We start from the raw sequence: 25,005 nt of genomic DNA, 5'->3' as shown, positions 1-25,005 counted from the left end.
GCTTGCCAAGTAGGCTAGGCTATAAAGAATGCTTCGCTTTGTAGGAAAGACTGAAACCATTGAGTACAATCAGTAATCAAACAATTTTTAATTATTACAAACAACAAAATAATAATAATCATCATCACATTTAGTTTCTATTCTCTTTTAAGAACGTTACTTCATTTAACTCTTCAACTTATTGGGTCTTGGGTTCATACCCTCATTCTCTTAATATATAAATATAGTTTAAAATAAGAATATCGTTTGTATTAAACACAAGCATTACTTCATTGTACCTCTATACAACCCATGCATGGTCATAAAAAATTACAACTCAACCAACTTGAAAATTAATTTCTCAGACGATCTCCAATATAAAAAACAAAACCTGTAAGTTATAACTTATATTTGACTTCAAATGTGGTGGTGCAAGTTGTAATTTCAATGCATGCATAATCAAATTTGACTTTTAACTTTTTAATTTTTCTGCATTAGAGAGCGATTAAGTCAATGTTTAACTCGAAAGATTAAGTCAATGTTTAAATCGAAAGTTACATTCAAAGTCAAACAAGACTTTGCATACAAAACCGGGGTCATCTATGATTCCAACTTTTTCCATACATAGTAGACATATTAAGTCAAATTGAGCCATCCCTCACCACAGATTAAATACTCCAATGGCTTATCATTTCAATCATGAAAATTTTAAATTTAAGGTATGTCTTATAACTGTTTCATTTTAAATTTAAAGTACCTATATCAATGTACATTGGATTGAAGTGCCTAAAATATCAAGGCCCCCATTTTAGTAGCTCGCCCCAAGCTCCTAAATCTCGGGGCCGACCTTGTTTTGGCCTTAGGATCAAATAGTACATCAAAGCAGAGTTGATAGCCCCAAAGAATACATCTATGGGCTGGAGTTCAAATGTAGATTGAAGTTCTAAACTTTTGCTCGTTTCCACATACCAATTGTTTTAACATAGCCTTAATGGGTTATATGTTACCCGACAACTATGCTTACAGATAACTATTTTTTTATTTTTTCTGAAAATATTACTTTTGATACTTTTAAATATCAATTTATTTTTTCATAAAAAAAAAACAATTTCTATCTTTTTAATTACTTTTGATAGTTTCGATTAATCCGTCATCGAAAGCTATTCAACCTCGACTAACTCTAATTACTGTCATGTCAAAAAGAAAGAGGAAAAACTTCCATTTAATTAAATTAATTCGATGTCCCTACCTAAGCAAATAAAATCTGCTGAATGATGAAAAGGCATAACAGCGTGATAACACATAATTATTTGTTTTGAGCCACGCTAATGAGCCTGCCCGTGCTCACTGGTCACTGGAGCCAATTCTCTATGCATTTCGAATCCAATGCGAAAGTTACGGGATAACCTTTTGATCAAGTCCAAGTCTTTGCTTTCCACCGAATTCTTCTTTAATTCAACAACAGTAAAAGGCATGAGAACATGCGTTAATTCATACTTCCTCGACGACACGTCCCTGTGTGTTGTATTGGAAAAAAGGCAGTACCTGTATACCATTGGTTGACCCTATCCAGGTGTGAGAATGCCATAGCTAGTCACAAATCACCAACTCTTATTCTGGGATTAAGTTCATCCACTCCCAAGTATTTCCTCTCCCTCCTCAATCCTCATCAATTAAACAAGTGTAAGTCTGCGGTACCTTTTAATATAAAAAAAAACAGCGGTATCATTTAATTTGAACGTTGATAGTGTAATGCAATTATGTTTTTACAGTAGATTGATGTTTACAACGTAAAAGCCAACCTTATTATAGTAATATTAACCTTATTCGGTGTAATTTTTTTTCCTCAAATGATGGAATTTTATTTGTTACTTATGAAAATGTTTATATCTTTGATCTGCAAGAATATTAAATAACCATTTGGGGAAAAGCACACCCGTTTATGAACACCATTATTTCTACTAATAAAGGAACATTATGATTATTATGTAACCTTTGAGTGTAAATTGGAACGAATATATAGTGTTACATTACCTTTCCTGTAATTCACATGTTAAATGTTAACATTATGTTGTAACTCTGTTATACATTAAGGAAGGGAGGTCATAACCTGTCTATATTGTAACAAGACGTCCATGGTGCAATCAACATTGCTAGCGTAATACAGTCCCGTCTAAGTATAATAACCTACATTGACACTGTAAAAGGACTTTCACAATATAACCTCCAACATCATTATGTGTTATTAACTATATATAATCTTAATGTAATATTATTACATTGTAAAAATAATAATGATCCTCTAAACATGATTGCATGACACTGCCAATGTTCCCCCAACCCCCTCCCTCAACCCAAGAATTTCCCTTTATATATTTTAATGTAATAATGGTCCTCTAATTTTCTGTTTCTTTAACAAAACAGAAGAAATAAAATATAAAAGTTCCCATAGGCAGTACTCATGAGAGTAGGAGAAAGGGAAGAAAAATGGTAGTTAAATAGTGAATAGACGTATATTACTTTCATTCAAAGGGAAACGATGGATTGAGGTAGAAGGTTGGCCATATATGGTAATGATGATTGTAGAATTAAAGTTTGATAACATATTTGAGTTTGACATAGATATACGAATCCAATCCAATATGCGGGTAGTTTTTGCTTTTGCACCACGACAGTGATAATTAAATTAAGTACAACAATCTTATTAAATTAAGTACAACAATCTTATAAGACATTAGCTCATCTACCATGACAATTTTACTACGGAATATAGAAAATGAGATTTTTTATCACATTCATATTCCTAATAGGCACAATGCCCATGCACGGACATCAACCGTGGTAGATTTGTTTTTGTCTCATAGTCTGCAAATGAGAATTATGACACAATCACATTTCAAAACAACTAAACAAACCATTTGTTCATCACAAGTTATAGGCATTCATACATCATATAAATTCAGATTTTATTCATCAAACACGGAGGATTCGGTCCCAGAAAAACATTCTGAGTGAAACATCGAGGAACTGTGAAAAATCGAGGGATTAATTAGCTATAGTCTAGGCCACTAAGAAAACTAAGCTTCTATTACCATTCTATACCTTCTCCGTGCTACCTTAAGTCTTCCAAGCAGTTTCCACAGCTCTTCACAGCCGGCACCTCAACTCCTCGAACTTATCGTGGCACCGGGCCACGCTTCTCAATGTATTGACTAGACAAATAGTAGTGAGAACTCAATTAGCAAGTGCAGGGTGCAGTGACCTATTCCCACAAGGATATGCAGTTAAAAATGACAGAACAAACGAAATATAACTATTAACATTATTTTATTAATGAAAAATAAGAAAACAGGATACCTAAAACAGGCTTGGCCCAACAAACCAAACACTAGGAAAACTAAAGGCTATTATTTCTTCCAACATAGTCATCAACACAATGTATGCAATGCCCATTCGGTACACTTGAATCATACAATCTCTAATCCATCATTGTTGCAGCAACATGAAGTCCAAGGCAATATCCATATATACTGCTCAACTAACCTAGAAAAAATTACATCCTAAAGATAGTTATATTGAGCTTGTATGAGAAAAAAAACACGTCTCAAATATATAATTTGTTCAAGGAAAATCAAACTTAAGCTACTTAATATTAAATTAAAAAGGTTACCTTTAATATCATCCTTATTAATTCTTTAGTAATATTAAGTAAGTCACTACTTGATCAAGCCTAGGATATCAAACTACTAAGGCAGAACATAAAAGACTCCCTTCAAGGCTGATGAGTAAAGAGCTTCTTAGAATAATCAACGATGGTTAGCCTCTCATCCTTACCACTTATATATGAATTAATTTGTAACACCCATAGTCAAGAGCTGCTTAGTCCACCCGTAACAATAAAGAACACGTTACAATTTAGCTTAAATTAAATATATAAATTCAAAATAAATATGAGAGGGAGGTTTTTGGTATTTCAATCTAATGGTATTTCTTTCGACTGATGAGATGGAGGTTTTAGGTTTGGCGAGTTCGATACAAAATTATTATGGATGACCAATTGTGTAGGCTAATCCAAACCTCACTCCTTTAATGCAGAATTTCGTTGTATATAAAAAAGTAAAAATAGATAAGAGAGAGGCAGAGAACATTGAATATATTGAATCTACTTTGCTCCTTAGCAACGTTTGTTTACATAATGCGATTACATCCATCTCATCTTTCACTACCAACTTCCACCTCCAAATTTTTATTATCTTGTATACAAAACAGTCCTCTTATTCTATTCTCTACTTACATCACTATTGACATTTCTGATGTCTAAAGGAACAATATTATTTCATATATGCACTAAAGGTTTATTTGGCCAAGTAAACAAGAGCCAAAAAATTGTTTTGCAAATGCCTTAGCTATATACGGATTTACGTAGCTCTGCTCTCTTCTTTAAGAGAGAAAGGAGGAAGTATCCAGCATGAAACCCTCAAAATCCCATTCTCCCACTCTTACGTTTTCTCCTTGCCCTCCATTAATATTTCCAAATCCAAACATGTCCTCCTCTTCATCTACTTTAAACCCGATCAGTTCCGTGTTATTAAAGCAACTATTATGGAAGTGGTAGTTGTTAATACTACTATTCTTGTTGCTTATATTGTCAGCTACTAATTGACCATTCAGATTATTCTTAATGCTTCTGCTTTCGAGTGGAGGAAGAAAAAGGTCACCTTCTAACCCCATTTTATGACCACCCTCTAAGTTTCCATAATCCCCATAATGCCCCTGATTATCTCCAATGTTTGGTAAGTGTGGGAAACATGTAGGATTTACAACGACGTCGTCTGCATGGGCCATGTCATAACGATTGTCGAGCATATAGAAGGGATTGAATAAGGTGTTGCTGATAACGGCCATGGCTTGCATGGATGTGGATGATGAGGATGATGAGTCCATGTTGTACATGGTCATCATGTCATGGTCATGCATAGGCATAAACGTTCCTCCAACGACAGGATCTCTGGGATCAGAGGAATCACTATCGTTTGGTGACGATGTGGACGTGGACATATTGTTATTTTTCAACCTTTTCTTCAAGGCTGAATTCCAAAAATTCTTTATTTCATTGTCCGTTCGTCCTGGAAGACGTGCAGCAATTTGTGACCACCTAAATTCATCACAAGAAAAACAAATATAACCTAAATTAATCACAAGAAAAACAAATATAACTGATTAATTAAGACATAATAAAAACAGACAAAGAAAAGTTAAGACCGATACAACACTTCATCACATTTTGTTTTTTGTTTTCATCATTTGAAAAAGAAAGCACCACTAAATCAATAGCTAATTGGTATGCACGTCGTTAATTTCAGTTTGTTTATATACACACATCAATTCTGAACCATATATATGTGCACGACTAAAACAAAATGCATGACTTGAAATGCCATGGATGTTTAGTTGCTTAAGCACTTATGCGATATAGTATGTGAGTGTGTGTGCACACTATTTGCCCAATTGAGCTCAGAAAGAAACACGGTAGAAAACAAACAAAATACTTAGGTTTAGGATTACTTTCAAGGGTTAAACATGCATGCACCCTATGGTGAAGTATATATTAATTATAATGGTACCCTAAAATCTACATGCACACAATAGTGCAAGTTTATATCCGCATCCGTTGAAACTGGCAAAAACACCCTCAGGCATCTCTTTTTTTTCCTCATCCAGTGTGCATGCAGTTTGGCCGTCAGAATTTAATTAAACCCTACAATACACAATGTGCATTTACATATATGTGCGCATTATAAGATATGTGGTTCAATATCCTAGTGGATAGAGTGTTGAGTTTCCACTCATGCGTCATGGATTTGAAACTTTCTCCTCCCTAAATTATTGTAATAGTTTAAACCCTCTCCCTTTCCTTCATAATAAAAATAAATAAATGTGTGCGCATTGAAGTATAATGTTGTATCATGTAAACTTAATTATTACTTAAATGTTTTGTACAGAAGTGAAGTCTAACCGTTGGAAATAAAACATTACAACCCTAGATGCTGAAAAAAATTCAAATTATTATTTTCTCTGAAAAATATATCCTCTGTAAGTTGGCATACCAATGGAAATAATTCTAAAAACCAAAACTAAACAATTGTCTGACTTAAAATATTTTCAAATTACAGGTGTTTAATATGTAATATTTGTGCTTATAAACATTACAACCGAGAGAATGAGAGAGAGTACCTATTGCCAAGAATTGAATGGAAATGGATGATAAGCTCTTCCTCTTGGGGTGAAAAGGCACCACGCTTGAGGTCAGGCCTCAAGTAATTGATCCAACGAAGACGACAACTCTTTCCACATCTTTGGAGACCAGCATTTCTTGCAACGTCACTCCAACAGCCTTGTCCATTGGTTAGCATGTACATCATCAGCTTCTCATCTTCCTCTGGTGACCACAACCCCTTCCTAAGCTTGCTCATCATCATCTTCTTCTTGTTAATAGTTTTCGCTCCGTCGACATCGTCTTTCCCAATAGACTCCGGCTTTCTCATTGTAATTGCAAGCGGACTTGTTTTCTTGGGGTTTTTTTGGTTAAAGTAGTTAATGTGATGGATGGAGATCTACAAGAATGATATATAAGATGATGGGATGTCTTCATGGGGTGGCAATGGTGATGATGATGGTGATGGTTGTGGGGTTTGCTTAAAATATGCATATCAAAATTTGAGAGAGAGATAGAGAGATATAATATGTTTGTTGGTCGATGGGTGGAGTGGAAAACGGATTGGAGGGGGACCTCCATGGCTCCATTCCCATATGAGAGAGAGAGAGAGAGAGAGAGAGAGAGATTATGTGAAGTGGAAGCAAAAAATTTAGATGTCTAGTATACAAAAGATGATATAGGATTACCTTGTGAGTGAAGAAAAATGAATCGAAAAAGACCATAAAGAGTCAAAGACAAGAAGAAAAACCCTCTCCCTCTATCAACATACACGTGAAATTGAAGTTTATATGCAGAGAGAGAGAGAGAGTACAAGAGTACTCTTTGTACACTAGGCAAAGTGTTGCACTTTTGACACTGGTAATTTGTAGTTTACTTAATTTTTTTTGTGTGATGGTTATGGATTGTTTAAGTGGTTGCATGAAACTTATTGAGGATAACTCAATCATGTCAATTAAACATGCTTTTGAAGCAAACTCTCACTTTCGGATCAAATCAATTACAGTTGTTCTCTGTTTGGTCAAAATTATGCATTTTCAATCTCATATTAGAAGTTAAGGTTTCGCAGCTAGCAAATTCAATTAAAATTATTAAACATGATATGTCTACAACCCCAAGTACTACTGGAATGTAACAAAACAACACATTGTTCAAGTAGTTTCCATAGCCAGATTCAAAGTAAATGACAGCTTCAAAACCTGCGACCAAAAAAGAAAGCTTAAACCCTAACACAAGAAATCAAACCAAATGAAGAAAAAGGAGAGAAGAAAAAAGATAGGTTGTTATGCAGCATAGTGTAGAGATGGTTTCACCAGATATAGATAATTCATGATCTTACTTTCATTTTTCGTTTTATAGCTGAAGGATTTTGATTGGACATGCCATCAATGTTCTGCAACATTTGCACAGCGTTTGCATAAATAACAATTACGATTTATCAAGAGTTTCTCCTTAATTATATTAACAGCATTTTCTTTTATTTAATTTTCTTAAAAAATTTCTTACGTATGTAATGTCATATGTTCTCTTGTTAGGCAGTCGTGCATCTGAACTAAGCCATCAAGTTGGCTCTTTCCCTGTTTTGTTTCTCGTACATAAAGTCTATGATCTCTTATAAACTGTCTGGGAACATCGCCCTGATGTGAATTTGGATTATCGATCATATTGATCCTGTGTATGATTGTATCTAAATTCGTAATAACTCTAAGATATCTCACAATTAACTGCGGGAATCATTCATGATTTGTAGCCATCAAAAGTGTATAATATACTCATAGATTTCTCTATCCCATGTTGTATCCTTACCTAATCCTCCTGTTCCTGCATGTTAAGAGATGCGACTTCCCAGTCATTTTCCAACTTCGAAGCCAGATGGCAAATCAGATTATTCAGAAGCAGTCGTATTCAACTCAAGATAATCTCAAGAAAATTCAGTTACTTATGTTTGTTTTCCAAAAACTTTAAAATTTTGTCACTCTTTTTCAGGGAAAAAGTGAGAGAGTGCAAAACTCTCAAGCTACTCAATTGTTTGTAGAAAGCCCCCCTTATCTTTTCTACAGCCGTCCCAGGAAGGATAGAATAATCCATTCATATACGTATATCTCATGCTTTTGAGCCTGTCCCAAGCAAACATGCCCTACTCTACTACTTCACTTGGCTACAAAGACAAGAAAGACCAACTCACCTCATCATCCATAATATTCACCCTTACACCTTGTACTTGTCCTACAGGCCACAAAAACCTTACAAAAAGTGAATGTATCATTGAGATTTGAGAGGCAATATATCTATCTGTGTCTTCAAATCTCTGGCTGGGTTCATAAAAGACCAAATTCTCCAAGGTCTTCGAGAAATCATGGCTGAAAAAGCGATGCTCGGGGAACTCATGAGCAAAAGGAAAAGGTGGAGAGATTTATGAGGTTTGATCCCCACAATTGGATAACTTTGTTTGTAGATAGATAGATGGTGGAGTTTCTATCATCACACTTTTTAGGGGAAGAAAAGGTTTGAGGGCAAAAAGTTCATACAAGATCTGAAAGAGGAAAGTTTTTTGGCTGCTTAGTACTATTCACACAAGCAAGTACAAGATCACGCTCCGAAAAAAGAAAAAAAAACATGTAATCACTCTCTGACTTTTTCCTTTTTTTGGTACCATCTTAAACGAACAAACTGAAACACTAAGAAAACGATAATTGGGGAAAGCCAAAAACATCCCGATTGGAAAAATGTAGAAAGCCTCCTGCAGTCGTTGTCAACGTTGTCATGTCATTAAAGCCGACGTGTTTTACCTTCCATAATTATGATCGGTTTTTGTCCACAGCGAGAGACGGAGACCCAAATTAAACAAAAAATGTAGAAAGCCTCCTGCAGTCGCAGGAGAACTACTCCCACGCTAGGGAGAATAGAACATTTTTTTCGCTAATGACCATAGCGAGGGCAACAGAGGATTAGGCGAGAAGGAATATTAGGGCCAAAGTCATCGGACTACCAAAGCAACCTACCCAGCTCTCCCTCAAAGCGTTGAAAATGGAACAATTGATTGAGAGTGTTTTAGATTCGAAGATTTTGCAGCAAAGAGAAGATTGGAGTTCTGCGATAGTCAGAAGATCAATGATAATGATTGAGATCCCTTCCGGATTTTATTGTCCCAAGCCCAAGGACCCCAAAATCGGAGCCATTCAAGAGAGAGATCTAAGCATTCAAATTTTTGAAGTTTTGTGTGATAAGACAATGAGATGAACTGATGAGAGCCGTAGAATTAAAATTGAGTGGTCCGGATTTCAGGATCCTTAGGTTTTGAACACAAATATCCAAAGTAAATCTCGATCCAGCAATGATAGAACCTAATAAATAGACAACCCATAAGTAAAAAGACCATAGCTAAACTCATGGTTGGGCTCGTCCATTGTCGGTTGACTAGCAATACAGTGGTGCGAAAAAACCTGCGTTATAAAACCATTATCCACACTAACATTTCATTAATGACCACATCTCTACTAATTAATAAAATTCATTGTCAACCAAAATCTTATGAAATTACCAATTTAACCTTCTAATTAAAAGAGAACATGAATAAGAAATATGAGGCACAACTATAATTTCACACAACTGAATTATACAGTTTTTTTTTCTTCAAAGCATCACCTACATGTAATCCTAACATATCTCTAAATAAAAAATAAAAAAACTTTACACTCCCACATTCTCTATCACTCTCTTCCTCTCTCCTATTTCAAAAACAAAAATAAAAAAATTTCTCACACACTTTGTGTGTGCCTATATGCTAGTTACTTATTAAGCAAGGTTTGTAAAACACAGCCAATCAACATCTCTATATAAATACTTGTGAAGCAATTGAACAGAGCTTGAACAAATTATAACTTCAAATGTGAAAAAGAAAAACATACAGAATAGGAAGTCCCTCAGTTAGCCCACAACACATCCGAAAAATGAAGCTTTTATTCGCAAATAGATGGCATCCCGATCAAGTTTTCCATCTTCTTAAACAAAGGTTCGAGCAACAAAAGTAAACAAGTTTTCCTTTATAGAATTTTGACTATAACAGACAGGAAATGGAGGAGACCGCAGCCTCAGTCTGCAAGCACCTTTTAGAGGTTGTCAAAGTTTACGGGTTCCCGCAAATACCTCTCCATCTGGCGTGCCCGAGTCTTGATGGACATGTCAAATACCTTCTTATCAAACTCTATCACGAGCCCACCCAATATACTAGGATCAATCTAGAGCGTAAAACAGAGAATCAGATTTCCATCCAATGTAACAGCGATTTGTGAATTAAAGAGCAGGCGGAAAGACCACTACTTACCTTCTGTTCAAGAATGACCTTCTTCCCTTGTCCAATTAATTCCTGCAGTGTCTCCTTCAATTCTTTCTCCTCTTCAGCAGGAAGGGGCTGATCACAGTATAACAATTAGACAGGAAAATATGGAGTAAAATTTATGTTTCATCATTCTGTATTTTTTTAGTCATATAACTTTCCCTCTGCCCTGGCAGTAGGTCCTCGTTTACGCAGTCTGTTATGCTCGTAAGAAAAAATAAATTTACCATTTAAGGACTACAACTTACAATGACAGATGTGACAATAGCTTTCACTTCTCCCTTATGTGCCATGGTTAACTCCGCAAATCTCTTTGATATGGTTTCAAGGTTCCTTAGCCTCCCATTCTGAGCCAAGACAACTAATAGAAGAAAACACAGATGCATGAATAAATAAAATAATATATATTTATGTAGATACATTTATATTATATATATATATATATATATATAGAAAAAGGTCGTACATTTACCTCTCCCAGACCCTGCGTAAAGCGGGAGCCTTGTGCACTGGGTACGACCTTTTTATATATATATATATATATATATATAGAGAGAGAGAGAGAGAGAGAGAGAGAGAGAGTGAGAGATGAAGGGACGAGAATTCAGATATAAAAACAAAACATGTCGACTCTGCATTTCAGCCAAAATAAGGGAAAATAAGCAACCATGAGAAAATTCCAAAGAAAAACAAGATTAAAGTTGAGTACAGATCAAAGAGAAAAAAAATTTAATTTGATGAACATGCATGCATACACGATAGAATACCTTCAGCGAAGACAGTTATTAAAGCTATAATGTGAATAGTGCATTGCACTTGCACATACACGTCAAAATCTTACTAAAATAGCGGTCAAGTTTTTAGTGTTCATATAAAATGCAGATAATTATATTTACCGACGTTCAATTCCATATGAACAAGTCCTATGTCTGGCTACAGGTGATAATAATAATAGCAACAACACAAACAACAATGATATTAATTACAATAATAACAAATAACAATCCTTCAAAGTGTAACACAAGACGTTTTATCCTCTCAAGAGTCAAGTAGAAACAATTTACAAAAATCAAAATCTGAACCCAAACTCATTTTACAGCTGCTAACACATCCATTGTATATTCATAATAGATGCATGTCTAAAAATACCCCACTTCATTGGTGATTGTAAATATCTCAGATTCTTTCAAATCAGTTCAACCAAATCCCGCTTACTATGGTTGATTAGTAAACCTTCACCCAATTACTTCAGATAGAAAACAAATTGCCCACGCAAATGAATAAAGAAAAGAAAATGCAATGCAGTTAGAGTTTTGAGGTTTAGAACCACCTAGGATTTGGGTTTGAGGCTGCCAAAAGAGGATAATGATTTGGGATTAGGCTCTATTGTTTTTTACTTTCTATTAGGAGGGAGCACATCTGACTTTCCTTTTGATTGGTCTGATGCTCTCTCTCTTAATGTTCTAAAGAATCCAGGCCAAACAAGACGTTTGGCCTTAGGGTTTTAAAACAAAAAAGTTACCCAAGAGGGATGCAACTTTTGCAAAACAGCGCATCAGAGTGCCTTAAAAGACACATATTATGACAGTAATGATAGCAACGAATGCCAGCACTTTAGCGACTTCTACCATCACTACTGCAAAGGAAGGGATAACACTATACCAGAAAAGTAGGATTAGCCTCAATTGACTGAAAATTTCTAATTTGTCTGGCATAGCTACATACATAAAAAAATGTGCTGGGTCCAAGAGCCGTCTCCTCCTCCCATTCCTGAACAAACTAACTCTATTGACCACAATCAATATACTTTCCCTTTCTTTTGGCATAACCCAATTACAATACACAAAACCCATAGTTAACAGGTGGTCGTTTTGTTTCGACAGTAGTACAGTAATGCAATTTTCACAAAACAGCACACAGAGATGAAATTTTCAGAGCAAGTAAAATTCATCACTGCTGATATCAGAATACAAATAAAGGCAAAAAAAACATGAAACATACATAAGAATACATCACAATTTTTAGCTAGAATGAGACAATAATCATACCCAAAAAGTTCTTTGTAATTTCTGAAAATTTAGCTTCAGCTGCAATTTGATCGATTGCCTTCACTCTAGTATCTGCTGGCACTGACAAATCCTTTGTGAACTGAGAAAAGGTAGGACTTTTCTTCGTAGCCTCAACAATGGCAAAAATCTCAGACTCAACCTTCTCCAAAGCATTAGCTTTTACTGCAGCAATGTACAAAGCAGAGGCATAGTTCCCAGAACCCCCAAACAAAACCAATGGCACCTGGCATACCATGGCAGAGCAAATCAATACAGACCTAATTAGCATAAGCAAATTTGGACACAGCACGCACATGCATCAGCTTATGTTCTATATTACTGACACTTCACATAATTTAGCTACAAGTCTATAAATCTTAATGTACTTTGTAATAAATTACAATGTTGTATTTTTTTCTAAGCCCCATTATAACTAAGTGACATCCTAATAGTTTTTTTAATTATGCATACCACAATATAACATACTTTGTGAAAAATATAGACAAAACTATGAATTCCGTCAACACAGTAAAACAGGCAACATATGATTGATTCCAATGCAAAATTCAAAAGCACCAATCCAGTTTCAGTAAAGCATGAGAACAGAGAGTAATGACAGCTACAATCAACCGAGATTTAGTTCATTATTTGATGCAAGATAAAAAGAAATAGAGTGAAGAAACAAAAAAACGAAATGTTCAAGCCCATGTACAATAATAAGCGCACTACGTCCTTGCCAAGAAAATATTTTTCTTTTAAACGAAAACCATGAATTACCTGAACCTTCACTTCCTTCTTCCCTTGCGCGGTAGAAAAGTTCCTGGATGGCTACAAATACAAATATGAAAACAATTAATCCACATTCTACAAATTCGACTAAACTTCAAATAACGGCCTCGTAAAGCTTATTTTCTCAAACCTTTAAGAAAAAGACACGCACAGATACACACTGTATATACTGCTAAAGCTGTGTTTGGTTGAAAACAATGTGAAGCAACAAATTAATTAAATATTAATCTGAAATTTGCATCCTTTAAAATTTCTAACGATCCTAATCAAAATTTTTGTCCCAGTAACACACATTTTTCATTATCTAGACACAAAGTACGAATACAAATTTATAATCAAAACTAATTAATAAATTAATCAATAAAAATCCTATCTTTTGGGGGAACATGAATCGGAGAAAGCAAACAAATTAGATCAGACAACCAAAACGAAGATAACTGTTCGCGTTTTATCCGTTCTATGTATTTCTGCGAAATTTGAAATCTCAGCACCTCAGAATTGATGAAAGTAGGGCAAAGCACGGAGCGGTGGGCGATGGATCCGTTGGCGGCGGCAGAGAGCGAATCTGATTTGAGAATCTTGGTGACCAGAGGGAGGCTCGATCGAATTCGAGTAGCAAATGCCATGTTAATAAGCCCTAATTTTTGTTTTTCCGTCTGATTTTCTCTCTCGCGCAGTCGTCTGCACTTTCTGCTGCTTCGCCAAACACCGGCTTCGAAAAATGATAACTTCTAAAGGTAGTAAATGGTAATTTACTATCCATGCGAGAACGCAACATTATATTATTACCTCGTGGCACTGATTTTTGGTGCTACTGTGACGGAGTGTGACACGTGTGGGCTAAGCGAATCAACAAGGGTTAATAGAAATGCTAAAACACTCCCTCAAAAGTGTAACTCTTTATGAACTCTAGCAGCTTTATTTTTTGCATAATATTTCATAATGTTGACACGATAATTAATGTTAAACTCTGAGTGGCAAAAAGTCTAAGAAGAGCCTCACTTTCAAGTCCCCTTAGAGTTTATCAGGGTTAGTTACGTTTTGGTACTTTTTGGTTTGCTCTTTCGTAAGAGCAACTCCAACGGAGTTGATAGCCCTGTGGAAAGAGGAGCTATTCAACCCAATCCCCTCGCTTCCTTGCTCCAGCCCATGCGGGCGGTTGGGCTAAGGGGGGGCCGTGTGAGAGGTGAGGCACTAGTCCAAGGCCCAAGCGCCTGAGGGCTCTCTGATACAAGGATGATCTCAACCATGTTATAAAAAAATTTGTGTCAGGCGCGTGCATCACACACGCGCATGGGGGGCGCGTCACCGACTAGATTTCAATCGGTGGGGGTCGTGGTTTGAATTCGAATATGTTACCGTTCTTGGTGCCACGTGGCACCTTTAAGGCTGTTGGATTTCAACGGATTTTTTTTTTGGACCGTCAGATTTCCAACGGTAAAAAAAATTTCAAACCTCCCCCAACAACTAGATGATGTGGCACAATCTCAGCTATTGGATTCCAGATCAAAGGTCCACGTTATTCGTCTTTAAAAAATTTAAAAAAAAAAAGAAAAAAAAGGAAAAAAAAATATGTTATGTTACCGTTGTAGCACGTGGCACAATCTGAAGGGTTGGATTTCAAATTTTCTTTAATCCAACGACAAAAATTAATTAAGTTAATAAAACATGTCAAAAATTAATTAAAAATCAGAGAAAAGAAATATAAAAATTAAAAAAAATAAAGATTTTATTTTTCTATAAATACCTTATCATCCGTCATACACCACAATTTCATATTTTCTCAAATACTTTCAACCACATTCAATCTTTCTCTCAAAGTTTCTATATACTTTTGTTTCCAACCTAATCCTTTATTTTTCCTCCATATAACCCACCATTCATCCTAAGAAATCACACACCAAAATCAAAATATCTATCCTTATTACCATGGCAAAATATCTATCCATATAACCCACCATCCATCCTAAGAAATCACACACCAAAATCATGAAGCGCAACGAGACAGATTAAAAATCCTATCCGAAATTACAAATAAAATTATTTTTTATTATTTTATAAAATAAAAAATATTAATATTTTATTTCCTATTACCATGGCTATTCAGTTTATGGATGAATATGCAAAAGACAATTACTGTTCATTAAAGACAATTACTATTCACTAGGGGGGATTCAATAGGCAATTGCCCTAGGAGGCCTTCCTACATTGGAAGTGCTCTAATGTTTGCAAGTGCACTTCAAATTTCACCAATTTAGTACCATTATCCTTCAAAATTCGCTCTATCAAGTGCAATTGTTAGTTCACCCATCAATAAGCTCGTTGGTTGTTCTAGTACCATGGAGCTTCTTGCACGAAACACTTAAAGCATTTTTTAGAATTCACTTGCATTTATTAAAGATTAGTATCAAAAGCACTTTTAGTCATTTTAAAAGTACTTCCAAATATCCACGCATCACTTGGGAAATATATTTTTGACAGACTGATACTAAAAAAACATAATACTCTAATCTGCACTCCAGTTAGAAAATTGGAACTCGGATGCAAGGAGAGTTGACGCCACTGTCTTAAGCTCTTAGCAGTATATAACAAACTCGTAAAGCAGCAGTCAATTCTCCAACGTCATTTGCCTCGTAAATAAAAAAGGACCGTTTACAATTGAGGTATGAGTTGCTTCACCTGCACACAAGAATCTGGACAGGCTCGGTACTGCACAAAACCTTTTCCCAAAAGTTCGGAAAGAAAATATTATAGAGCACAAAGATGCTAAAAACATAAGAGACTGATTGGCAAATTCACTAATTGTACCACATTGCAGACACTACGTTCACTCGACAAACGTTCACGCTCAGATAAATCGCGGTTTCTCCGTTCTTACATCGTCCTTGTTCAAGTGCTGTACCTGACATGGGGAGATAGAGAAGAGAGAAGAATTCAAATACTGAAGTCGGGACGATGGCGAACTGATGACAGAAGGATGGTCTGTTCATGCAATACGTGCATACCTCTAAGAGTCTTCTAATACTTGATCTTCCACATTACAGAGGAATGTGATCTGTCGACTGCATACCTTAGTTGAGAAGACACAGACCCCGATATTGTATGCTTTAACAACTTAGACGCCAACAGCGAGATCAACTCCTTATGTCGCGATTGCTTTCTCTTCAGTACTTGGATATAAGCATATAAACCAAGCCATTCAACCTCTCCCTTTTCCAGTTGAAGAATTGGGTGGAAATCAGTATGCACAGAACGCATCCTTCTCTTTATGAGCACATGCATATACCTAAAATCAATATAACAAAAACAACATGACTCCAAGAAAGAGAAATAGAAATGTCGTTGTACTTGAACATTTTGGATTTCGGATAACTGGAAATCCAGTAGCTAGATTTTAATGTCTCAAAATAAAAAATGATGACTAAATTTTAACTATCATATTCATATATGCAGAAAACTGCATGTTATTGATGAAATAATTACAAAAGATAAAAGACAACGGAATAGAAGAATACCTCAAAGATCTCTTGATAATGTTAGCATACGATCTAGGGCGAAGTTTCCAGATGTATGATAAGTCACGAACATAACAATGGAACTTCATTGCACATAACAAGAATGCTTGGTAGATATTTAATCTCACAACAGATGCCGAATTGATGTTGGAATCAAAGAATATTGGATGGCATTTAGGTTTCATAAAGTCACACAATTTTTTCTTCAAATGACGACCTGGTTGGTCTTGCCAGCTGACAGTAAGAGTGGAACGTAGATGGTTGTTCCAGTACCTGATAAAGAGATGAAACAAGTTACTCAAAACACTTAAGTAATGCAGAACATGAATGATATTTGTTTTGACAGACACTTGATCATAGCGTTGTACAAATTACAAAGGCCTCAACCATACCAAACATCTAGCAGACATGTATCACACTTGTACAAAGCGTTATTCAAAAAGACATTCCTTTGGTGGACTATAGACATGAATAATTTGACCGCTTCAGCAGTGCATGAATTTAGTTTTTAAGAAATTGTGGAATTTATTATTGACCTCAATAAACTCAAAAAGTAAAATAAGTCATGGAAATTAACTTTGTGTAGTCGGCCTGAACTTCAAGAGTGCAAGAATTAAGAAGCAAGCCACTCCATCGAATGAATGAGATGCCGTCTTCACCAAGATACACCCTGCTTGATGGTATCCCAGGCATGTGTTGCATATCGAAATTCACACAGAACTTCTTTTCATTCATGTAACAATTATAATCCCGAAATCCTCTTTGCAACCTGGTGAAGAAGCCAGCAGCCTGATTCCTTGAGGTTGAGATGAAAAGAAAGTCATCAATAAATCTTAGTAGAAAATAAGTAGAGGTTGAGGCAATGCCATCCTCATTAGCACTCTGTGCAGCAGAAGCATCTCCAAAATTATGTCCTCTTGATGAATCTATTGTCACGGGTTCCCAAGTTTTTTCAAGAAACGGAAAGATCACATTCCTATCCAAATGTCCATAGTATAATGAACAAAGCAAAGAAGACAAAACACTTCCTTGAGGAATACCTACACCTTGCAGATAAAACTTTTTATCTAACTGCAGCACATTGCGCTTGACATGTTGATTTAGATTAAAAAAGAGTTCCTCCTTCTTCATGGACCTGCTATATTCCTAAGCATTAGAAAATAAAACTATCAGCTAAAGTACCTCAATCTATAAAGAAAAGGAAAGGGATAATAATGCAAAGATGCTCAAGAAATTTTAAGCAAGTACACAAATTTTCATCCCTTGCCCCATGATAAACATAGATGGGACCTTCAAGGTTGCAAAGTTAAAAGCTACTGAATTTGAAACAAATTAGCACCAAGAACCTTATGCTCAATGTTTTGAATACTACTTCCTTTGATATTGAACAACTTATTTTCTTTTATATAAGCAAGATGGATGGCTTCGAATTGATTAAGTTCATAAATATACAAAATACAGAGTACAGACTCAAAGAGCGGAAAAATTGTAACATATTCCACAGAAACAAAATTAGTTCACAAAATATAGCTGGACAATTTTTCATAAATACGCAAAAATACCTGATTAACAAGGACACTTTGCAATGATCGGTGTAAGGCAGAAGATGTAAACCTCAAGCTGGTATGTTGATCCAATAATGCAGGATTCTCATGAACCCATAAAAATTCTTTTGTGCAAAGAACTTCATATGAATGTTTTAGAAAATATTCATCCATTCTTATGGCATCTTTCATCACACAAAGCAGCTTATCCTGGTCAACAGTATCATAGGCTTTTGACACATCAGAAACAACAATAAATACATCAGGCATCATTGTCGGTCCATTCTTTAAACCCATCACAAATGGACATAACTTTCGATAGACATCATTGTAATCAAAAACTGATGAACCTAACTTCTCTGGCTCCTTCAACCGTATAGCTTTTAGAACAGCATGCGTATCACGAAGAACGCTATTGACAGACTTGAAATATTCAAATTTGACCCTTTTCTGAAGACTTTTTTTCCTTCTTACTATGCCACTGGACTGCTCTGCCAAACTGAACTCCTTTTGTGGCATTTTTGATGATGCTTTTAAATTTGCTAGCAACCGCACTCCACACTCTTTTGGACAAATCCGAAGCTTTGAAAAACCAAATAATCTTTTTCTTATAATCCTTCTAGTTGTTGCATCATCCAAGTAATAATACCTCTGATCTTTCATGCAACTGATAGTCTTATTCTTCACCTTCTCCCAAACTGACTTTTGATAGTAATATACATCTTGCCTCCCGTGCTCACTTTCGGTGACATAGAAGTTGACTTGCAACAAAGGGACAATTATGGATGAAAAGAACCAATAAATCCAGCTTTTCAAGACTTTTTGTTTAACAATATGTGCAGCATCATTCAATTTAGGGAATCCTTTATGAATGTCTAATCCTTTTCCACCCACGTCTTTTACTGCCTCATTATTCATGCCGCAGAAATACTGTTTATTTGATAGAAATGGGAACCTAGATGTTTTCAGTTTATGCATACATTGCCGTAAAGAAAAATTTTCAAATCTTCTAAGATGTATGAACTTCGAAATATTTCTCCTCAATATTCTCCAATTAGAAGCAGTTCCTAGCAAATCTGAAGGAATGATTCTCCTACAAACAGCCCATATAAACGAGACCACCTGACTTTTCAAGCAATAAGACTTAATAGCCTCGGAGTGAGAATCAGTAGCATCTGGAGATGAAACACCACAATGCTTGTCCAATAATCTCAAACTATGGCAATGTTGAGCTCTGCGTATGAGAGTCTTAAGCAGCTTAACAAGGGAATGATACCTGAAAAACATAAGCCACCACTTATTGTTCATATATGGACCACAACACACACGCACACACAGGAACCCAACATAAAACAGAGATAAGAAAATGGCTAGAAGACAAGGATTAAAGACCTAACTTGAGCACAATTAATAATTACTCCCAGTCTCCACAACACACACACGCACAGCAGAAACGCAAAAATTAAAACATATAAACAAAGAACTTTAAAAGGATGTAAGATATCATGACCATAGCAATTCAAATAATCATTTCCACATATCGTTAGGCATAACATTTCAGTTTTTGTGCTCCTAGATACAAAACGCAAATAATTGTCGGCAACATATCTATACATAGTCTGGTCCCATCCAGTACAGAACCTATCAGCACAAAGTAGCAAATACTCTTTCATTTACCCCGATGGTATCATTTTGTTAAAGCAATGCCAAAAAAGACCTTTTTCATTTGATTATCCTATGGAAAGGCATATCTTTTAATATACAGAATATTACACCACGTGCTTAAAAATCTAGTGGATTAATAACAATATTTATTACATTTACTGCTGGCTATTAACCAGATTCCTTATTAAAAAATTCTTGTTGAAAGATAGTAGGATACCACTCTGTACTTCCAACGCTAAAACACACTAGGTAGGGTCAAAAGTAAAAATAAAAGCAAAACCATTCAGTATTCCAGAACACCACCAAAATATTATCAAGAATAATGAGAAGCTTACAGGCATGCTGATCCCGTGAGACAAAGACCACTTCCACGAGGACATATATTTGACATAGCACTTTCTGTGTCGGATATGCCAAAAATACTCTTAACAAGAAATTCTGAACCAACAGAATTTGGCTTTAAAGAATTCAGAACATCTGAAGATCATTAAGTGTTATACATTGGTTATCATTTAAAAAATAGAAAAGAAAAACCCTAAGTTTCTTTGGGAAAAATCTTGTAACAGAATAAAGGAAAAGGACAAGACAGCACCATACATGATAGGAAATCATCATTTTCAGGGAAATCAAACATTAGAAAGTCATTACTGCACAAACCGTTGCTGCTCGTGAAATATACTGAGATGATAAGGCAAATTTCTATTCATACAATTTATTGCTGCTTGACAAGATTAGCAAATCCAAAGATACACACATAGATTTCTTATCACTTGGTCTCCATTGACCATGGTCATCAATTGTTAGGTCAACATTGGTGTGTTCAAATTCCAATAAAATATTATTGGATTTTGATCAAACAGTGGGTCACCATAATTTTTTTTGGACAATGGTAATCAAAGATCAGAACTGTGTATTTCAGTATGTATATACATATACACACAAGTACAAAAGGATACGTTTTCTTGGGAAAACTGATGAAGACTGTTCCAAGTTAAAGAACATGAATTTTCTGTCAATTTGAGCCCCTTTGGCAACCTTTCTTGGAATGCGTAACCCCAAACAAGAGCACTGCCAAAGAAAACAAAAATTAAAAAGAAACCACTAAGAAAATTACATGAGAAGGGAAATAACCAGAAAAGAAATTTGATAAAGCTTATAAGCCTCTTCAACATTTTGGACCTTTCATTTTTTATTGAATGATATTGGAGAAGGGGGGATTCCAACATTTTAGAAAAAGTCTGAATGAGAAAACTGTCAGGTTTACCCATGAACCTTTTTATGATGATGAACTGAGCAATATGAAAGCCTGCTAGATAAGCTTTCCTTATCACCGATAATTGTTTTGGAAGGATCCTGAAAGCTGGTTTCTTGAGAAGGTAATAGCCTACGCTTCTTGTGGCGCTGCCAACTAAATGGCCTTGCACGCTTTTTAAGCCTTTGGGAACCCTGTTCAAGTTCCTTATTTAAATCACCTTCATAACTGTCAGTAAACGTGCTGGTTCCATTATGACTATGCTTATCCTTACAAACACTGCAGCAGCCACTGCAGGCAGCAGAACCAATGGTTTTATCACTGCTAAAAGAACTAAGGTGCTGTCTCTTCAACAATGAGTGTACATTATCTTCTCTTTCCCTCTTTTTCCGGGATCCTGAGATAAAGTTGCAAATCCAATCACCAAGTTGTGGTATTTTATCACCCTTTTAAGGGGTGGCGTTAGAGATGAACAACCAAAACAATCAGAGACAAGGAGAGATTACACAAAACAAGTGACTCCATTTGGACACACCACAAATCAACATGCACAAAGAAACACTCTGAGCCCAAACATACCAAGAAAGATCAGGCATTGTCAATACCCTAAATTACATTGAGGGGTAACTAAGATCTGTGATCATGTATATGCTAAAAGATAAGAAATTTATTTTATATCGTAGTCATTATTCACGTCTGTGTGTCTAGAGTTGTAGTATTCATTCATTCTTGAGCTAGCTGTTTAAGATGTCTACTAACCAATTGATTTGTACTTCAATATCATGAGCAGACCAAGAAATAAGAAATTAACACACATGAAAGCTTAAAACCAATGACATGCTGCACAAATTTGATCGTACTTTCATCTAAATACAAGGGATAACTGTACGCAGACGAACTATACTTATCTCCAGATAATCGAAGCTAGGTCACATTTTTCAGTACTTCCCAACATAGTACATTACAATAGAAGCTAATGATTACCATACGACTCAGGCAATGACTGTTGCCACTGTGGCTGCTGCACACGCTTCAACTTCTTCGGACACAACTGACTGATTGGCAGACCTGTGACCTGCTGGTGGTTCGTACGCAGAAGTGGCAAAAATATCGATGCATTCCTTAGTAAATAAACCATAATGCCATCCCCAACCTGTCACACAAAAGTTTTATCCTTTATCAGTTTTAGAATCCATACATAAACTTTCCACACATCATTAATCGCAACTAATCAAAGCGGTTACACGATCATACCCTTTCTAAGAGAAGACACCAAGCCGACGAAGTTAGAAGCTCCACAATGCCGCTTGACTGATTAGACTGCCAAAACATATACAAATCAACAAATACATTTTTTTAAACTGACTATATAATTACATTCCATATAATTAAAATAAATGGTAGAAAAAAGAAGGAGAATTTACCTTATCATAACCACTGCATATCACATTGGAAGACACAGGTTGCTCAACCATCATCGCTTCAATCACTGCTCTAACAATCTGGCCACAAAAGCATGCAATATTTACATTAATAAACAAATTAAAACAACCTAATGAACCCTAAATATATATACACACAGAGCGGTGGATTGCCCTTGTGGATATGGTCTTCCTCTTCAACTCATTGCGTCCCAGTTCAAACCACCCCTCTCTTATTTGTGTAGTTTAGAGTAGTGATATCGCTTTTAATCCATATATGTGTATATAAGTATATACACACACATACATAACATATATACATAAACTAAGAATGTGTATGATTATAAAGTACCTCAATTTGGGACCAGTGAGAGTCAGGGGAAAAGCGGGTGATGGCAGGTGCATTTTTCGCAACCACGACGTATCCATGGTTGAGGAGGTGGCGGTAATCGGAGGGGTCGTCAGGTCGGAGGAGAAACGACAAGCCGTCAGGTGCGGTGCAGCTGAGGCAACGGCGGCCCTTGCAGAAACGACAGTCGGCGGGGACTGACGACGACGAATGGGGAGGGAGCAAGGAGACGATGGTGTCGGACAATGTTCGCGCCCGTTTGCCGAATAGCCTCCGGAGGACCTCCGGAACGCGGCGTTTCCTTCGCATTTTCTTCCGCATTATCGGGACAGCGGACAGTGGAGTGGACTGGATTGGACGGGACGGGACTGTGAAGAGACGAGAAGGACGAATAGTCTTTACGAATTTTAGAAAGTTAATAGAAGTGCGCCATTTTCAGTTCCAAAATATAATTGTGTTCTAAATATGTAAAAGTTACACTAAACTAGGGAGAGGAGTAAAGCTGAGGTAAAATATCACATTATAATTATAGCACTATAGATGATAAATAAGGTCTTGTTTGGTACATCAGATAGGACTATTAATATGGAGGCGGATGTTAGGCGCTCTCTCGTATTAAATTGGACCAGACTAATTTAATTTGATCCGCTTATTTTACACGGCATACACCCTTTTGCTAAAACCGTCCAAAATGGGCGTATTATTTAGTCCGGTCCCTTTCCTTCTCTCTCGCACAAACTGCTCTCTCTCTCTTGAACTCCCTCGTCGTCACCCTTCCCTCCGTCTCCTTCTCTCACCATATCTCTATCTTCTCTCGCACGAACCTCAAGTGGAGTAGATCCTGACAGGCTTTGAGCCTCCACATCAGGCTCAAATTCAAGAAGTACCTGGACAAGGTTAGGCCGACCTTGAGCAACCGCCAAGTGAATCAAAGATTGGCCCTCATAATCCACAGAATCGGCGGCTCTCCATGAAGGTTCGCTCTTCTCGAATATCATTCATCAAACCATTGGACACAAGTTGTGCCAAAATAGGTGAACCAACAAACATATTTTCATCGCACCACCACCGCACAATTTGGAAAGATTTCATCTGGGTTCTAGAACCTTGACTGTGAAATGATGATAAGATTTGAAAATTCGAAAGGATTTCATCTGGGTTTTACGATTTTGCCTGTTTGGGTCAAGAATTGGTAAGGGAGTGAAGGTGTTTGGAAGGGGCGGTGCGGCATTGAGATATGGGGAAGAGATGATTTCATTTTTTTTTCTTTAAATAATTTGAATTCCTCTTATCCGATATAGTACCAAACGCTATATAAATAATACGGTCATTATCCGATATAGTACCAAACACAGTATAAATAATACGGTCATTAGTCTGATACTGCACCAAATGCCCGACTAATTTAGTCAATACCATCCGGTGGCTATTTATCATATCTGACAGAAATAGTTAGTACAGTCCGAGCTGCCAAACGAGGCCTAAAAGAAGGAGGAATAGATGATTTTATTGATTTTTCTTTCTTTCTGTGTGTTTTGATTGCAATCGAATGCTATATTTATAGAGCAATTCGCATTATTACATTTTGAAATTTACATCACATGCCTTTGAAAATACAATCTTGTTGTTTCCAAAGTCTTCATCACATTTATGGGCATTGGAAATCTGTGTGTGAGCATTCATAACAATGTAAATGTTTTCAACTACTAAAGTTTTCAACTGTTGATGTTTTCAACAAATTGAGCTTTTTTGTTGGGAATTTCAAGTTAATTACAACAATTTTGCCTCTTATTCGTTGCTAAGTGAAAGGTAATAAGCTTGATTCTTATCAAAGATAAAAGAGGTATTCATCAATTCCCCCCTGAACTTGTAACTATTGGTCAATTTCCCGCC

The 25,005-nt window shown here is 36.1% G+C and overlaps 3 protein-coding genes across 4 annotated transcripts; all 3 read right to left on the bottom strand.

Annotated features, from left to right (window-relative positions):
• Positions 1–4,115: 4,115 nt before the first annotated feature.
• On the bottom strand, positions 4,116–6,577 carry LOC103438400 (transcription factor MYB46-like). The gene is made up of 2 exons (XM_008376953.4): positions 6,214–6,577; positions 4,116–5,134 (listed from the first exon to the last, which is right to left on the bottom strand). Exons 1-2 carry the CDS (start codon positions 6,522–6,524, stop codon positions 4,420–4,422), a joined length of 1,026 nt encoding a protein of 341 aa, XP_008375175.2. The 5' UTR covers positions 6,525–6,577; the 3' UTR covers positions 4,116–4,419.
• Positions 6,578–10,135: 3,558 nt separating this feature from the next.
• On the bottom strand, positions 10,136–14,128 carry LOC103420449 (ATP synthase subunit O, mitochondrial-like). Its single transcript, XM_008358516.4, has 6 exons — positions 13,858–14,128; positions 13,355–13,405; positions 12,578–12,821; positions 10,778–10,890; positions 10,518–10,604; positions 10,136–10,431 (listed from the first exon to the last, which is right to left on the bottom strand). The coding sequence occupies exons 1-6, from the start codon at positions 13,990–13,992 to the stop codon at positions 10,303–10,305; spliced, it is 759 nt and encodes a 252-aa protein (XP_008356738.1). The 5' UTR covers positions 13,993–14,128; the 3' UTR covers positions 10,136–10,302.
• A 1,801-nt stretch (positions 14,129–15,929) lies between these two features.
• Positions 15,930–23,631, bottom strand: LOC103438500 (telomerase reverse transcriptase). 2 transcript variants are annotated; one of them, XR_011582965.1, is made up of 13 exons: positions 23,116–23,631; positions 22,767–22,844; positions 22,597–22,662; positions 22,327–22,495; positions 21,363–21,739; positions 21,047–21,158; positions 20,426–20,567; positions 18,444–19,701; positions 17,459–18,027; positions 16,882–17,154; positions 16,372–16,652; positions 16,175–16,268; positions 15,930–16,045 (listed from the first exon to the last, which is right to left on the bottom strand). XR_011582965.1 is itself a non-coding variant. In XM_029105016.2 (12 exons), the coding sequence occupies exons 1-11, from the start codon at positions 23,431–23,433 to the stop codon at positions 16,385–16,387; spliced, it is 3,630 nt and encodes a 1,209-aa protein (XP_028960849.1). In that variant the 5' UTR covers positions 23,434–23,631; the 3' UTR covers positions 15,930–16,268; positions 16,372–16,384. The 2 variants fall into 2 exon arrangements, 1 of the variants encoding a protein (XP_028960849.1); XM_029105016.2 differs by having other exon boundaries at positions 15,930–16,268.
• Positions 23,632–25,005: the final 1,374 nt, after the last annotated feature.

This window comes from Malus domestica, chromosome 07, assembly GCF_042453785.1.
Source record: "Malus domestica chromosome 07, GDT2T_hap1".
NCBI lineage: Eukaryota > Viridiplantae > Streptophyta > Magnoliopsida > Rosales > Rosaceae > Malus > Malus domestica.
Note: the sequence above shows the minus strand (reverse complement) of the source record. Positions and strands in the feature narration are given on the sequence as shown.